Source organism: Erythrolamprus reginae, chromosome 6 (assembly GCF_031021105.1).
Source record: "Erythrolamprus reginae isolate rEryReg1 chromosome 6, rEryReg1.hap1, whole genome shotgun sequence".
NCBI lineage: Eukaryota > Metazoa > Chordata > Lepidosauria > Squamata > Dipsadidae > Erythrolamprus > Erythrolamprus reginae.
The window spans coordinates 3509266-3524107 of NC_091955.1; the positions used below are offsets into that span (position 1 = coordinate 3509266).

Genomic DNA, 14842 nt, shown 5'->3' on the forward strand with positions numbered 1-14842 from the left:
ATGTACTGGAATCAAACAAGCGAGAAGGTTCTGAGATAGATAGATCAAGACCTTGCCAATCATGTTTCCTTTGCTAGGGATTTATTAGCAGTGCATAAATAAACAATTCTCTCTGCTCCTCTCTCCACTCCTCCCGTCTCTTCCTTTTTCTCTCTTTTTCCCCTTCCTCCTTCCTTCCTTTCTCTTCCTCTTCTCTTCTCCTTTTCTTGTTTTATTATTCCTTTCCTTCTTTTATCCTTCCTTTCCTTTCTCTTTTATCTTCCCTTCTCCTCTCTCCACTCCTCCCTTCTCTTTCCTTTTCTCTCTTTTTCCCCTTCCTCCTTCCTTCCTTTCTCTTCCTCTTCTCTTCTCCTTTTCTTGTTTTATTATTCCTTTCCTTCTTTTATCCTTCCTTTCCTTTCTCTTTTATCTTCCCCTCTCCTCTCTTCACTCCTCCCTTCTCTTCCCTTTTCTCTGCTCTTTCCCTTCCTCCTTCCTTTCCTTTCCTCCCTCCTCCTCTCTTCTTATTTCCTTCCTTTATCTTTCCTTTCCTTCTTCTTTTATCCTCTCCTCTCTTCACCCCTACCTTCTCTTCATCTTTCTCTGTTCTTTCCCTTTCTCCTTCCTCTCACTTCCTCTTCCTCTATTCCCATTTCTTCTTTTATCCATCCTTCTTATTTTATCCTCTCCTCTTGTGACTTCACCCTTACCGTCTCTTCATCTTTCTCTGTTCTTTCCCTTCCCCCTTTTATCGTCTTTCTCTCTTTTATCCTTCCTTTTCTTCTTCTTTTATCTTCTCCTTTCCTTTTATCATTCCTTCCCTTCTTTTATCTTCTCTTCTTCTTTTATCATTATCTTCTTTCTTCTTTTATCTTCTCCTCTCCTTATTTTTCCTTTCCTTTCCTTCTTTTATCTTCTCTCTTCTCCTTTCATTCTTTTATCCTTCCTTTCCTTCTTTATCTTCTATTCTTCTCTCCCTCTTTTATCCTTCATTTTCTTCTTTTATCTTCTATTCTTCTCTCCCTTTTTTATCCTTCCTTTCCTTCATCTTTTATCTTCTCCCTTCCTCTCCTTTTATCCTTCCTTTCCTTCTTTCCTTCTCTCCTTCTTTTATTCTTCCTTTCCTTCATCTTTTATCTTATCCTCTGCTTTCCTTCTTTTATCCTTCTTTTCTTTCTTCTTTTATCTTCTCCTCTCCTTTTTCCTTTCCTTTCCTTCTTTTATCTTCTCCTCTCTTCTCCTTTCCTTCTTTTATCTTCTCCCCACCTCCCCTCCCCTCTTTTTTCATGGTAGGCAATAGCATGGTGTTGAGAGCTTTGTTGGATGCGGGCTTCACAAGTGACCTGGTCCAGAATTACTGGAGTAAGCAGAACCCGTGAGTATTCTTCTCTTCCCCTACTCCAGACCATGAATTGCTTTATTATTTCTGAACCCTGATTCTATCACATTAGAACGTACTGATTGAATAATCAAGTCAAAAATAAATAACATGGTAAGACAAAGAATCTACAAGTGTATTGTTCTGCTTGAGAGGAACATTCTAAATAAGCTCTCAAGAATCCTGGCCTATTCTTCTTTTATACTACTACTACTACTACTACTACTACTACTACTAATAATAATAATAATAATAATAATAATAATAATAATAATAATAATAATAACATGCAATGACTCTGGCATAAGCCAGTGAAAGTGGTCCCAGTGGTACTTGGCACGCTGGGCGCAGGGCCAAAGGATCTCAGCGGACATTTGAAAACCATCGGAATTGACAAAATCTCCATCTGTCAATTGCAAAAGGCCGCTTGACTGGGATCGGCAAACATAATTCACCGCTACATCACACAGTCCTAGGTGCTTGGGAAGCGCCCGACTGGTGATGAAATACGAAATCCAGCATAGTGATCTCGTTTGCTGTGTTGTACTGACATGATGATGATGATGATGATGATGATGATGATGATGATGATAATAATAGTAATAATAATAATAATAATAATAATAATAATAATAATAATAATAATAGCAAGCAAAACTACTGTGGGACTTCCAACTTCAGACTGACTGAATTTTGAAACATAACACACCAGACATTGTGATCGTGGAGAAAAAGAAAGTATGGATCATCGACATCACAATCCCAGGAGGCAGCAGAATTGAGGAGAAGCAGCTAGAGAAATTAGTGAAATACGGAGATCTAAAAATTGAGCTGCAACGACTCTGGCATAAGCCCGTGAAAATGGTCCCAGTGGTACTTGGCACGCTGGGCACAGTGCCAAAGGATCTCAGCGGACATTTGAAAACCATCGGAATTGACAAAATCTCCATCTGTCAATTGCAAAAGGCCGCTTTACTGGGATCGGCAAACATAATTCACCGCTACATCACACAGTCCTAGGTGCTTGGGAAGCGCCCAACTGCGGATGAAATACGAAATCCAGCATAGTGATCTTGTTTGCTGTGTTGTACTGACATAATAATAATAATAATAATAATAATAATAATAATAATAATAATAATAATAATAATAATAATAATAATGACAGAGTTGGAAGGGACCTTGGAGGTCTTCAAGTCCAGGGGTAGGAAAAATTGGCTCTTCTATGACATGTGGACCTCAACTCCCAGAATTCCTGAGCTAGCATGATTGGCTGAGGAATTCTGGGAGTTGAAGTCCACAAGTCATAGAAGAGCCAATTTTGCCTCCCCCTGTTCTAGCTCAACCCCTTGCTTAGGCAGAAAACCCTACACTCCTTCAGACAAGATGGTTATCCAACCTCTTCTTTAAAACCTCCACTGTTGGAGCATTCACAACCTCTGGAGGCAAGCTGTTCCACTGGTTAATTGTTCCAACTGTCAGGAAATGTCTCCTTAGTTCTAAGTTACTTCTCTCCTTGTTTAGTTTCCACCCATTGCTTCTTGTTCTATCCTCAGGTGCTTTGGAGAATCTTAATTGATGTTGATCAAAATCTTTCTCTTCGCAGAGAGGGAATCACGGCACGCTTCGTAGCTACGGATGGCGGGATCACTAGAGTATATCCCAAGAGGTAAGAGGGTCACTTAATCTTCAGAAGTGGTGAGTTTGCTCAGGTACTCCAACACCTGATCTGAGGCCAGAATTCCTGCAAGGTCCCACTGACAACCTTGGGGATGAACAATTAAAATATTGGGATAATGGAATCATTGGATTTTCCTGCATACAACAACTTAGTTGGGATCATTTTCCTCTAAAAAGTGATTTGATGTTTTTATCTTCTCCTCTCCTCCTCTTCTTTTATCCTTCTTTTCTTTCTTCTGTTATCTTCTCCTCTCCTCTTCTTTTATCCTTCTTTCCTTCTTCTTTTATCTTCTTTCCTTCTTTTATCCTTCTTTTCTTTCTTCTGTTATCTTCTCCTCTCCTCTTCTTCTATTATCCTTCTTTCCTTCTTCTTTTATCCTTCTTTCCTTCTTCTTTTATCCTTCTTTCCTTCTTCTTTTATCTTCTTTCCTTCTTTTATCCTTCTTTTGTTTCTCCTATTATCTTCTCCTCTCCCTTTCTTCTTGTATCCTTCCTTTCCTTCTTCTTTTATCTTCTCCTCTCCTCTCTTCACCCCTACCTTCTCTTCATCTTTCTCTCTTCTTTCCCTTCCTCCTCTCTTCTTTCCATCTTTTATCCTTCTTTTCAACAAACAAACAAATGCCAACAAACAAACAAGATGTCCCCCAATGAATTACAATTACAAAATTAATGTCCGTGTCTTATGTTTAGTGCAGGCGAATATTGGACAGAAAATGCAGAAACCTACGAACAGAGCTTCTACAAAAGGAGTTTAGATAATGAAAATTATATCTTCACAGCTCCATTCTTCAACCGTAAGTCGCTGGGCGCTCAGAATATTCACAATCTTCTTTGGGCAATGCAAGTTCTAATATACATGTGTGTGTGTGTATTGTATATTTCAATATACTGAGAGCATATGCACCAAAGACAAATTCCTAGTGTGTCCAATCACCTTAGCCAATAAATAATTCTATTATTCTACTCTACTCTGCTCTGGTCTGCTCTACTCTACTCTACTCTACTCTACTCTACTCAGAACTACGACGCCTTCCGCCGCACAAATCCCAGCGACCAGTTAGGTCCCACAGAGTGGGCCTTCTCCGAGTACTGTCAACTAAACAATGTCGTTTGGCGGGACCCAGTGGAAGAGCCTTCTCTGTGGCGGCCCTGGCCCTCTGGAACCAACTCCCCCCAGAGATTAGAATAGCCCCCACCCTCCTTGCCTTTCATAAGCTCCTTAAAACCCACCTCTGCCATCAGGCGTGGGGGAACTGAGATATTCTTTCCCCCTAGGCCTCTACAAATTATGCATGGTATGTTTGTATGTATGTTTGGTTTTATAATAAGGGTTTTTAGTTGTTTTAGTATTGGATTGTTACATGCTGCTTTTTATCACTGTTGTTAGCTGCCCCGAGTCCATGGAGAGGGGCGGCATATCAATCGAATGAATGAATGAATGAATGAATGAATGAATGAATGAATGAATGAATGAATGAATGAATAAGCAAGCCGCAACTGGTGCACCAGGCGAACCTGGGCAAACGCCCCCCTCGCCGCAGCCCAAAGATGATGTTCCAATGTCAGCTGTGGATCGAGGAGGACGCCCAAGTTGCGAACCCTCTCCGAGGGGGTCAGTAGTTCCCCCCCAGGATGATGGACGGACAGGTGGAATTGTCCTTGGGAGGTAACACCCACAGCCACTCCGTCTTGTGTGGGTTGAGTCTCCAGGCTCCAAACAGCAATCATCATTACAGATTCCTCCTAAATCTTACTAAACTATTCAGTAACAAACTCCTTTTTACTTAGGGTTCAAACACAGGTGTGGGTAGAAGGAAGGCCTTTGGGGAGATAATCTGAACAGCGGAAAACAAGGAATAGAAACTTGTCTTGAAATTCAAAACAAGGGGGATGAATGATTGATTCCGCATTGAAAAGTATCGATGCTATTGGTAAAGAAACACGTAATAATGGCAAGTCAACTCTATTTTCTTTTTTTTCTGAAACGCCAGGAAGCATCTATGAAGATGGCATCCTGGTGAGCAAGGCTGTGAAGATCACCGTCAACGGAAAACTTCTGAAACCAGCAGGTAGGAACTCTGGAGACCAAGACATTCCGATCATGGAATAAAAAAAGAAAAAGCATTTCCAGGAGGTACGTAGGTAGGTAGGAAGGTAGGTAGGTAGGTAGGTGGATGGATGGATGGATGGAGGGATAGATAGATAGATAGATATAATAGATAGATAGATAGATAGATAGATAGATAGATAGATAGATAGATAGATAGAGCTGAGATAGAGATAGATAGGTAGATATATAGATATATAGATATATAGATATATAGATATATAGATATAGATAGATAGATAGATAGATAGATAGATAGATAGATAGATAGATAGATAGATAGATAGATAGATAGATAGATAGATAGGCAGGCAGGCAGGCAGGCAGGCAGGCAGATAGATAGATAGATCTGAGATAGAGATAGGTAGGTAGGTAGGTAGGTGGGTGGGTGGGTAGGTAGGTGGGTAGGTAGGTAGATAGATAGATAGATAGATAGATAGGTAGGTAGGTAGGTAGGTAGGTAGGTAGGTAGGTAGGTAGGTAGATAGATAGATAGATAGATAGATAGATAGATCTGAGATAGAGATAGGTAGGTAGGTAGGTAGGTGGGTAGGTAGGTGGGTAGGTAGGTAGGTAGGTAGGTAGGTAGATAGATAGATAGATAGATAGATAGACAGACAGACAGACAGACAGACAGACAGACAGACAGACAGACAGACAGACAGATAGATAGATAGATAGGTAGGTAGATCTGAGATAGAGATAGATAGATAGATAGATAGATAGATAGGTAGGTAGTAGGTAGGTAGATAGATCTGAGATAGAGATAGATAGGTAGGTAGGTAGGTAGATTGATAGATTGATAGATTGATAGATTGATAGATTGATAGATTGATAGATTGATAGATTGATAGATAGATAGATAGATAGATAGATAGACAGACAGATAGACAGACAGATAGATAGATAGATAGATAGATAGATAGATAGAGCTGAGATAGAGATAGGTAGACAGACAGACAGACAGACAGACAGACAGAAAGACAGACAGACAGACAGACAGACAGACAGACAGACAGATAGATAGATAGAGCTGAGATAGAGATAGGTAGGTAGATAGATAGGTCGGTCGGTCGGTCGGTCGGTCGGTCGGTCGGTCGATCGATCGATAGATAGATAGAGATATCTGAGATAGAGATAGATAGGTAGGTAGGTAAGTAGGTAGGTAGGTAGATAGATCTGAGATAGAGATAGATAGGTAGATAGATAGGTAGGTTGGTAGGTAGATAGACAGACAGACAGACAGACAGACAGACAGACAGACAGACAGACAGACAGGATCGGATCAAATAGGTAGGAAGGTAGGTAGATGACAGATATAATGTTAGAAGTAGAGATAGACAGATACACTAGATAGACAGACAGACTGACAGACAGATGATAGATAGCCATAGAGATAAATAGATAGAGATTTATATTGATATGTGGGATCATAGGTTGATACTGTATTTTTCAGAGTATAAGACGCACATTTACCCCCCAAAAAGAGGGTGAGAATCTGGGTGTGTCTTATACTTCAAATGTAGCCCTGCCCAGCTTCTCAAACAAACAATGAACTCTCATAAGTCGGAGACTCTCTGCGTAGCATTTTGCCATGGGGGCACATTGGTTTTTCTCACGCTACTCATATTTCTTGCCAGTTGTTGGAGTAAAAATCAGCCTGAACAGCTGGATGACCAACTTCACTACAATCACCACTAAAGATCAGGTGAGCTTCATGGTTTTTCACTTCCAGTTTTTTTCCAAGTAGCGAGATTTTTAGTATATATAAATATTAGATTTCTTTGTGTATTGTATTCTTTGCTGCAAGTTGCCCTGAGTCCAAAGAGGGGGGTGGGGGGGCATAGAAATCTGATCAAACAAACAAACAAACAAATGAGAGTTTTGTGACTCCCTGTGTTTTTTTTTCCTATGGGAAATTGGTCTAAATGGCTCTCTGGGTGTTTAAGGTTCTGCTCTGTTCTGGACATTAGGGTCTCCACCAGTAATGGGCAGCCAAAATTTTGTGGGTGTGACTTATTTTGTGGGGGTGGCTTAATGGTCATGTGATTGGGTAGGAGTGACTTGCCAGCCAAGTGACCAGGTGGGAGTGGCTTGAGCGATCATCATTGTTCAAGTGAACTGTTAAGTCCTCGACTTACAACCTTACCAGTGTCGCTCGCTGGGGTGACAGTTTGCTTCGTGTTTCCCGCACTCTCCTGCCTGGGTTGCCCCCCCCCCACATCAGGCTGGGTAGCTAGGCGAATGGGTGCTGCCAGAAGCATAAATGCCACCAGTGCCGCTTCCACCCATGCCTTCTGCTTGCACCCCAGGCGGGAGGTGGCCGTGTGAGGCTGGAGGGGAGCTGGGCAGGAGAGAAGGAAACTCATCCGAGGCCAGAAAGGAGGAAAGAGGAAAAAAGCAAGGAGCACAGATACAGCAGCAGCAGGGGAAAAAAGGAGAGACGAGACGAGACCAGTAATCCAGGAAGTGACAGCCGCCAATCAGCTGGAGCTGCGCACACATCTTCATTTCTGCCGGTGGAACTGTGTTCCACACCGTCCTGCCTGCTGCCCACCCCTGGTTTCCTCCATAAGTGTGGTAAAAATAACAAAGTTTGGGTTTCTTTGTCCAGCATCTGCTTAATCTTGGGGAACTCTCCCAACTTGGATAATGCCACGTGTATTGTGTCTTCGTTGTTTTCTAAGGAGGAATGTTTTTATAAAGGCTTATTTACTTTTTCTCCAGTGTAAAAGTGGGCGTGAGCTTTGCGGATGTGAAAAGAACAGTCCGGTAAGAGAAATAATCGATGATTTCTTTCAGTCGAATAAAGCCAAATAACATGGGTGGTTGAGCCAGGAGATGAAATGAGTTTTGGAAGAGGCAGCATTAGATGAGTGACATATACCTAGAATAAAGAGTTATATATACAGAAAAGATATAAAAATAATGATTATAGGAGAGGCATCTTTAGTTTAAAAAATTTATTTTATTTTATTTTATTGGATTTGAATGCCGCCCCTCTCTGTAGACTCGGGGCAGCTAACAACAGTAGTAAACAGCATATGGCAATCCAATATAAACAGTTAAAAACCCCTATTGTAAAACCAACATACATACAGACATACCATGCATAAAATTGTAAAGGCCTAGGGGGAAAGAGTATCTCAATTCCCCCATGCCTGATGGCAGAGGTGGGTTTTAAGCAGCTTACGAAAGGCAAGGAGGGTGGGGGCAATTCTAATCTCTGGGGGGAGTTGGTTCCAGAGGGTCGGGGCCGCCACAGAGAAGGCTCTTCCCCTGGGTCCCGCCAAGCGACATTGTTTAGTTGACGGGACCCGGAGAAGATCCACTCTGTGGGACCTAATTGGTCGCTGGGATTCGTGCAGCAGAAGGCGGTCCCTGAGATAGTCTGGTCCGGTGCCATGAAGGGCACGCCATATGTCCCCAGTCTGTTAAATAAGAGAGGAACTAGGATAAGAAGCACTCAGGGAGAAGTAAAGAAGAAGAAAGAGGAAATAAAAAGAAAGAGAAAAAGGAGTGAAGGGGAGAGAAGGAATAAGAAAGTAGGGGGAAGAGATGGAGATAGAAGGAGGGGAGTGTAACAGAATGAAGGAAAATAGATGGGTAAACAGGATAAAAATAAGTGCAAAATAGGATATTGATTTTTGATTGATTGAATAAAAATGTATAAATATGTATATTATTCACATTCTAAGGTACGGTGGCACCTCTACCTAAGAACCCCTCTACTTAAGAACTTTTCTAGATAAGAACCAGGTGTTCAAGATTTTTTTGCCTCTTCTTAAGAACCGTTTTCTACTTAAGAACCAGAGCCCGGAAAAATTTCCCAGGAAATTTGAGAGCGGCACGAAGGCCCGGCCGGTTTCCTGCCATTCCCCCTTTAATCCCGGCCATCTCGGGCTTTTCTGGGCTGCCAGAGGAGCCTTTCGGTGGCGTTTAAGGAGGCTTTGGCAGTCCAGAGCGAACAAAGCATTTCCCTTTCCCCGGGTGCTTGGAGAGGGAATAAACCCCTTCCCTGTGGTTACTCCCTTGCGCTGCCTCCCGTACACCCGGCACGAGGTTGCCTCCTAGAGCATCTGGGCGCGGAAAGGCAAAGGGGGGAGCTTGATTCTGGCCAGATCAACTCAGCTTCAGCCAAACCAAGGAGACACCGCAGTGAAAGAAATGCACCGGCTACAAAGCGAGCGAGTGAGAGGAGAGGGGAGCCCTTCAGCATGGGAAGGAAGAGGAAGCAGGTAGCAGCAGCAGCAGTCGCTACCTTTCGGTCGAAGGAGCAGTTACCGTGTCCCGTGGGGGTCACATGACTCCCTTTTGTGAACGTCTGGCAAGCAAAGGCAATGGCAAGCCAGATTCACTTAACAAACCATGGCTACTAACGTAAGAGCTGCCGTGATTCACTTACCAACCATGGTCATAATGTGACGCAAAATTTACTTAACAAATTAGTAATATTTTGGGCTTTCTGTGATTGTAACTCGAGGGTTCTACTTTTATTCAACTGGAAGGTAAATTTCAATAGTGTATTTAATTATATTCTATGATTCTTTCTCTTTTTTTGCTAGCACATTGATTGTGTCATACTGGACGATGGAGGTTTTCTTTTGATGACCAACCAAGATAACTACCTCCCACAGGTACGTGACTGAGTGAAGCCCGGTGCAGAAGACCTGATTACTTACCATATTTTGGGGAGTATAAGATGCACCTTTTTCTGAAAATTTGGATTTGTCTTATACTCTGCATGTAGCTTTTTCAAAGCTTTTTTTTCCAGCTAACGATATTTCTGGCTCTTCCTGGCTTGCAGGCTTGTTTTCATTGCTACTCTCTCCAAAACGGTTTTTTCCAGCTCCAATGAGGTGCTAACAATCTTCTGAGCTTGCAGGCTTGTTTTCATTGCTACTCCCTTCAAATAAGATTTTTTTTCAGCCCGAATGTGGTGCTAACAATCTTCCCAGCTGGCAGGATTTTTTCATTGCTACTCCGAAGAGGTTTTTTTTTCAGTCCTAAGTCTTTGTGGGCTTCTTTTCATTGCTACTCCATTCAAAGAAGGTTTTTTTCCAGCCCTAATGAGGTGCTAATGGTTTTCCCGGCTTGCATGATTTTTAATTGCTACTCCCTTTGAAGAAGATTTTTTTTCAGCCCTAATGAGGTGCTAATGGTTTTCCCTGCTTGCAGGATTTTTAATTGCTACCCCCTCTGAAGAATGTTTTTCCAGTCCTAAGTCTTTGCAGGCTTTTTTTCATTGCTACTCCCTTTGAAGAAGATTTTTTTCCAGCCCTAATGAGGTGCTAATGGTTTTCCCTGCTTGCAGGATTTTTAATTGCTACCCCCTCTGAAGAATGTTTTTCCAGTCCTAAGTCTTTGTAGGCTTTTTTTCATTGCTACTCCCTTTGAAGAAGATTTTTTTTCAGCCCTAATGAGGTGCTAACAATCTTCTCAGCTTGCAGGATTTTTAATTGCTACTCCCTCCAAAGAACTTTTTCCCAGCCCTAAGTCTTTGCAGGCTTGTTTTCATTGCTATTCCCTCCAAATAAGGTTTTTTCAGCCCTAACCAGGGGATAAAATAATGTGCTGAAGCTGACCAGACTAAGGACACTAGTCAGATGAATACCTGGTAGGCAGATTTCTCCCCCACCCCGCTATTTTCATCCCCCAAAACTAAGGTGCTTCTTATACTCCAGTGCCTCTTATACTCTGAAAAATACAGTAAGCAGTATCATTTTAGGAAACACATCCAGTAGTTGCTTGACCTCTCTTTGAAGACTCACCTTTCTTTGTGCCTTAGATCGGAAGATTCTTTGGGGAGATTGACCCCAGCCTGATGAAAAATCTCATTAACATGTCCTTGTATGCCTTCAACAAGTCTTACGACTATCAGTCAGTGTGTGATCCAGAAGAAGAACCGAAACAAGGAGCAGGACTTCGCTCGGTCCATGTGGTCAGTACGCATTGCGCCTTTCTGCGAAACTCATTCCACAAATGTCGAAGTAGATTTGGAATAGAATGGAATAGCATTAGATTTAGTATAGAATAGAACAGATTTTTTTATTGGCCAAGTGTGATTGGACACACAACGAATTTGCCTTTGGTGCAGAGGCTCTCAGTGTACCTAAAAGAAAAGATACATTCGTCAAGAATCATAAAGTACAATACTTAATGTAGAGAATGAAATAGAATAGAATAGAAAAGAAAAGAAAGGAATGGAATGGAATGGAATGGAGTGGAATGGAGTGGAATAGAATAGAATAGAATAGAAAAGAATAGAATAGAATGGAATAGAATGGAAAAGAATGGAATAGAAAAGAATAGAATAGAATAGAATTCTTTATTGGCCAAGTGTGATTGGACACACAAGGAACTTGTCTTTGGTGCAGATGCTCTCAGTGGACATAAAAGAAAAAGATACAATTGTATGTAGATGTAATAGTTGTAAAACTGATGACAGGTTGTAAACGGAGGCAACCGGAAGCTGATGTGATGGGAATGAGGCAGAAGGGTTACTGCCACTTTAAGAAGCTGGGTAAGAAGCTGCCTATATAAGGGACGCCATTAGAGGGTGTGTCCCTTCTCCACATGTTCTCTCTCATCCTGTATCTTATTGCTCTTCCAGAGGTACAGCAAGGACCCCAAAATCATGCATGGGATAGAAAAGGTGGATAGAGAAAAAATATTTTCTCTATCACACAATACTAGGACGAGGGGGCCCTCCCTAAAGCTCAGAGGTGAGAAAGTGAGGACAAATCAAGGGAAATATTTCTTCACCCAGAGGGTCCTTGGTTGATGGGAATCCCTTCCAGAAGAGGTTGTGACAGCTGTCAGCCTGGAGACCTTCAAGGCAGGATGAGACAGATTCTTGGATGCCAAGTGTATCGGTGGTTATTGAAGCAGACATCCTTGTGCCACCTCTATGTTGGTTGAGGCAAGGTCCCCTTTGTTGTGGGTCAAGGGAAAGGGAGGGTCTTGCCTTCTCTCTCTGCTCAAGATCCCCATGGACAATTGGTGGGCCACTGTGGGACACAGAATGCTGGACTCGATGGGTTTGGCCTGATTCAGCGTGGCTCTTCTTAGGTTCTTACAATATTAACACGTTAAGGAAAACTTTCATAAAACACAACCTCCCAGGAAATCAGGGAGGACAGTGAGATTCCATTAAAAAAATTAATCAGTCAGTCGATTTCTGCAGGTTAGAGGGAGAGAATCCATGGCTCTTTCCAGAGATGCTTCCACGATTACGCTCTTTGTTTCATGTTGTTGTTTTTTCTAGCCTACCATAGCAGATATCTTACATCTTGGATGGTGGACCTCTGCAGCTGCCTGGTAAGTTTGCAATTTGCTGATCATTCCCAGTATTGGGTTGCTAGCCGGTATGGGCCACACTGCATACCAGTAGTGAAAATGGAGTTGCATGCACAACTTTGTGTTTGTTTGTTTGTTTGTTTGTTTGTCTGTCTGTCTGTCTGTTTATTTATTTATTTACTTACTTACTTACTTACTTACTTATTTACTTATTTACTTATTTACTTACTTACTTACTTATTTACTTATTTACTTACTTATTTATTTACTTATTTACTTACTTACTTACTTACTTATTTATTTACTTATTTATTTACTTATTTACTTACTTACTTATTTACTTACTTACTTACTTACTTACTTATTAACTTATTTATTTACTTACTTACTTACTTACTTATTTATTTACTTACTTATTTACTTACTTACTTACTTATTTATTTACTTACTTACTTATTTATTTACTTACTTATTTACTTACTCACTCACTCACTCACTCACTCACTCACTCACTCACTCACTCATTCATTCATTCATTCATTGGAGTTGTATGCTGCCCCTCTCTGTGTACTCAGGCCGGCTCACAACTCATCAATAAAAAAAATACACAATAACACATCTAAATCCAATTTAATATAAGTAACTAATCTAAAGCTATTCTAAAAAGGCTAAAAACCATTCATTCACATTCAAACCACAAACGTACCACACGCTCGTTGGCCAGAGGCTAGGGCAGTGATGGTGGACCTTTTTTCCCTCCGGTGCCGAAAGAGCATGTGTACATGCTATTGTGCATGCGTGAGTGGCCACGCCCATAATTCAATGCCTGGGAAGGGCGAAAACAGCTTCCACCTCCTCCCGGAGGCCCCCTGGAGGCCAGAAACGGTCTCTTTCCCAACTTCTGGTGGGCCCAGTAGGCTTGTTACAGAGTGGTTTGCTATAGTTTATTTATTTATTTATTTATTTATTTATTTTAGAATAATTTTATTGATTTTATAGGTTTACAAAAAACAAACATATAACAGTGCACAGTGCATGTGCCCATCACCAAACAACACACACACCCCGTCACCCCCACCACCCCTAAAGAAGGATTCAAAGAATTTTAAGTTATTTATCTATCTATTGATCCTTGGCTCTATCTTGAACGATTTTTACTAAAATTTATTTATTTTATTTATTTATTTATTTTATTTATTTATTGGATTTGTATGCCGCCCCTCTCCGGAGACTCAACTAGTGTGGTTTTTGTGCTGGGTGTTTTGCAGTTTGTGGTTAGTTCTTAGTGGTTGCAGTGGTGGATGTTCTAAGAGTTATATAATAGTATTGTGGATAGTTACATAATAGTATTGTGAATAGTATTGTGTGGATTTACTAACCATGTCTGCTGGAAGTTTGTTCCAAGGGTCTACTACTCTTATTTTACTGAAAGAGTAGTAGATCCTTGGAACAAACTTCCAGCACGTCTTTGGTTGGTAAATCCATAGTAACTGAATTGAAACATGCCTGGGATAAACATATATCCATCCTAAGATAAAATAGAAAAAATAGGGCAGACTAGATGGACCAGGAGGTCTTTTTCTGCCGTCAGTCTTCTATGTTTCTGTTTCTCTGTGTTATAGTGCTTAAATGTAAAGGTGATAGTTTATTTAGAGAAGCATTTTGACAAGAAGAAAAGTAAATATATATTTTTACAAGAAAGACCGCTCCAGTGTTTTTCATTGAAGACTTCACTTAGGTATAGTTGTGTACTGTGGCTAGTTCTGCATGCACGGAATTCTCCCATCACCTTTTGGGGGTTCCGTCCTAACTCTGAATGGCCACTAAGCAGCCATAAGTCAAGGGCTACCTGTCTACAAAACATGGAATGAGCCGCACGGGAAATGTTAAGAGGTTTCTATAATGGATCTTGAAATGGTTGTCCTATCTCTGTTTGTTGATCTAGGTCTATTCTGCAACAGCTAATCTGGGGGCTGACCTTTCCACGCTTCCTTGGGGCAGGTAAGTGAAGAAACTGGGGGAGAAATGTTGTGTCCGTCGGCAACTCCACGCAGAGGTGACCCTGTTGTTTGTTCCACAGTGGATATGGAAGAAGACGATTTCAGCGGCTTCCCATCCAAACAGAGTTGTATCACGGTACAAACGCAATATTTCTTTGGGTCGGACGAGAAAACCTTCACCAGCATTCTGGACTGTATCAACTGTTCTAGGTATGTGTCACTTTGAAACCCTCAAGACATCCCTCCCCACCCTTGTTGTTGGTTGCAAAGTTGTGTCTGGCCCACCGCAACCCCACGGACAATGTTCCTTCCTGTCCTCTAGCATCCTGTGAGTCCATTTAATCTCATGTCGACTGCTTCAATGACTCCCTGTGTCCACCTCGTTCTCTCTCGCCCCTT

The 14842-nt window shown here is 41.5% G+C and overlaps 1 protein-coding gene across 1 annotated transcript in view; it reads left to right on the top strand.

The window, feature by feature from the left end:
* The window catches only part of CACNA2D1 (calcium voltage-gated channel auxiliary subunit alpha2delta 1), a 280276-nt gene that overhangs the window by 249957 nt on the left and 15477 nt on the right, over window positions 1–14842 (top strand). Inside the window, exons 25-35 of the mRNA XM_070755088.1 lie at window positions 1273–1354; window positions 2964–3026; window positions 3728–3831; window positions 5029–5106; window positions 6785–6852; window positions 7872–7916; window positions 9710–9781; window positions 10933–11085; window positions 12412–12464; window positions 14389–14444; window positions 14524–14653. Coding sequence (XP_070611189.1) covers window positions 1273–1354; window positions 2964–3026; window positions 3728–3831; window positions 5029–5106; window positions 6785–6852; window positions 7872–7916; window positions 9710–9781; window positions 10933–11085; window positions 12412–12464; window positions 14389–14444; window positions 14524–14653 — 904 coding nt within the window. The remainder of the gene's footprint in view (window positions 1–1272; window positions 1355–2963; window positions 3027–3727; window positions 3832–5028; window positions 5107–6784; window positions 6853–7871; window positions 7917–9709; window positions 9782–10932; window positions 11086–12411; window positions 12465–14388; window positions 14445–14523; window positions 14654–14842) is intronic.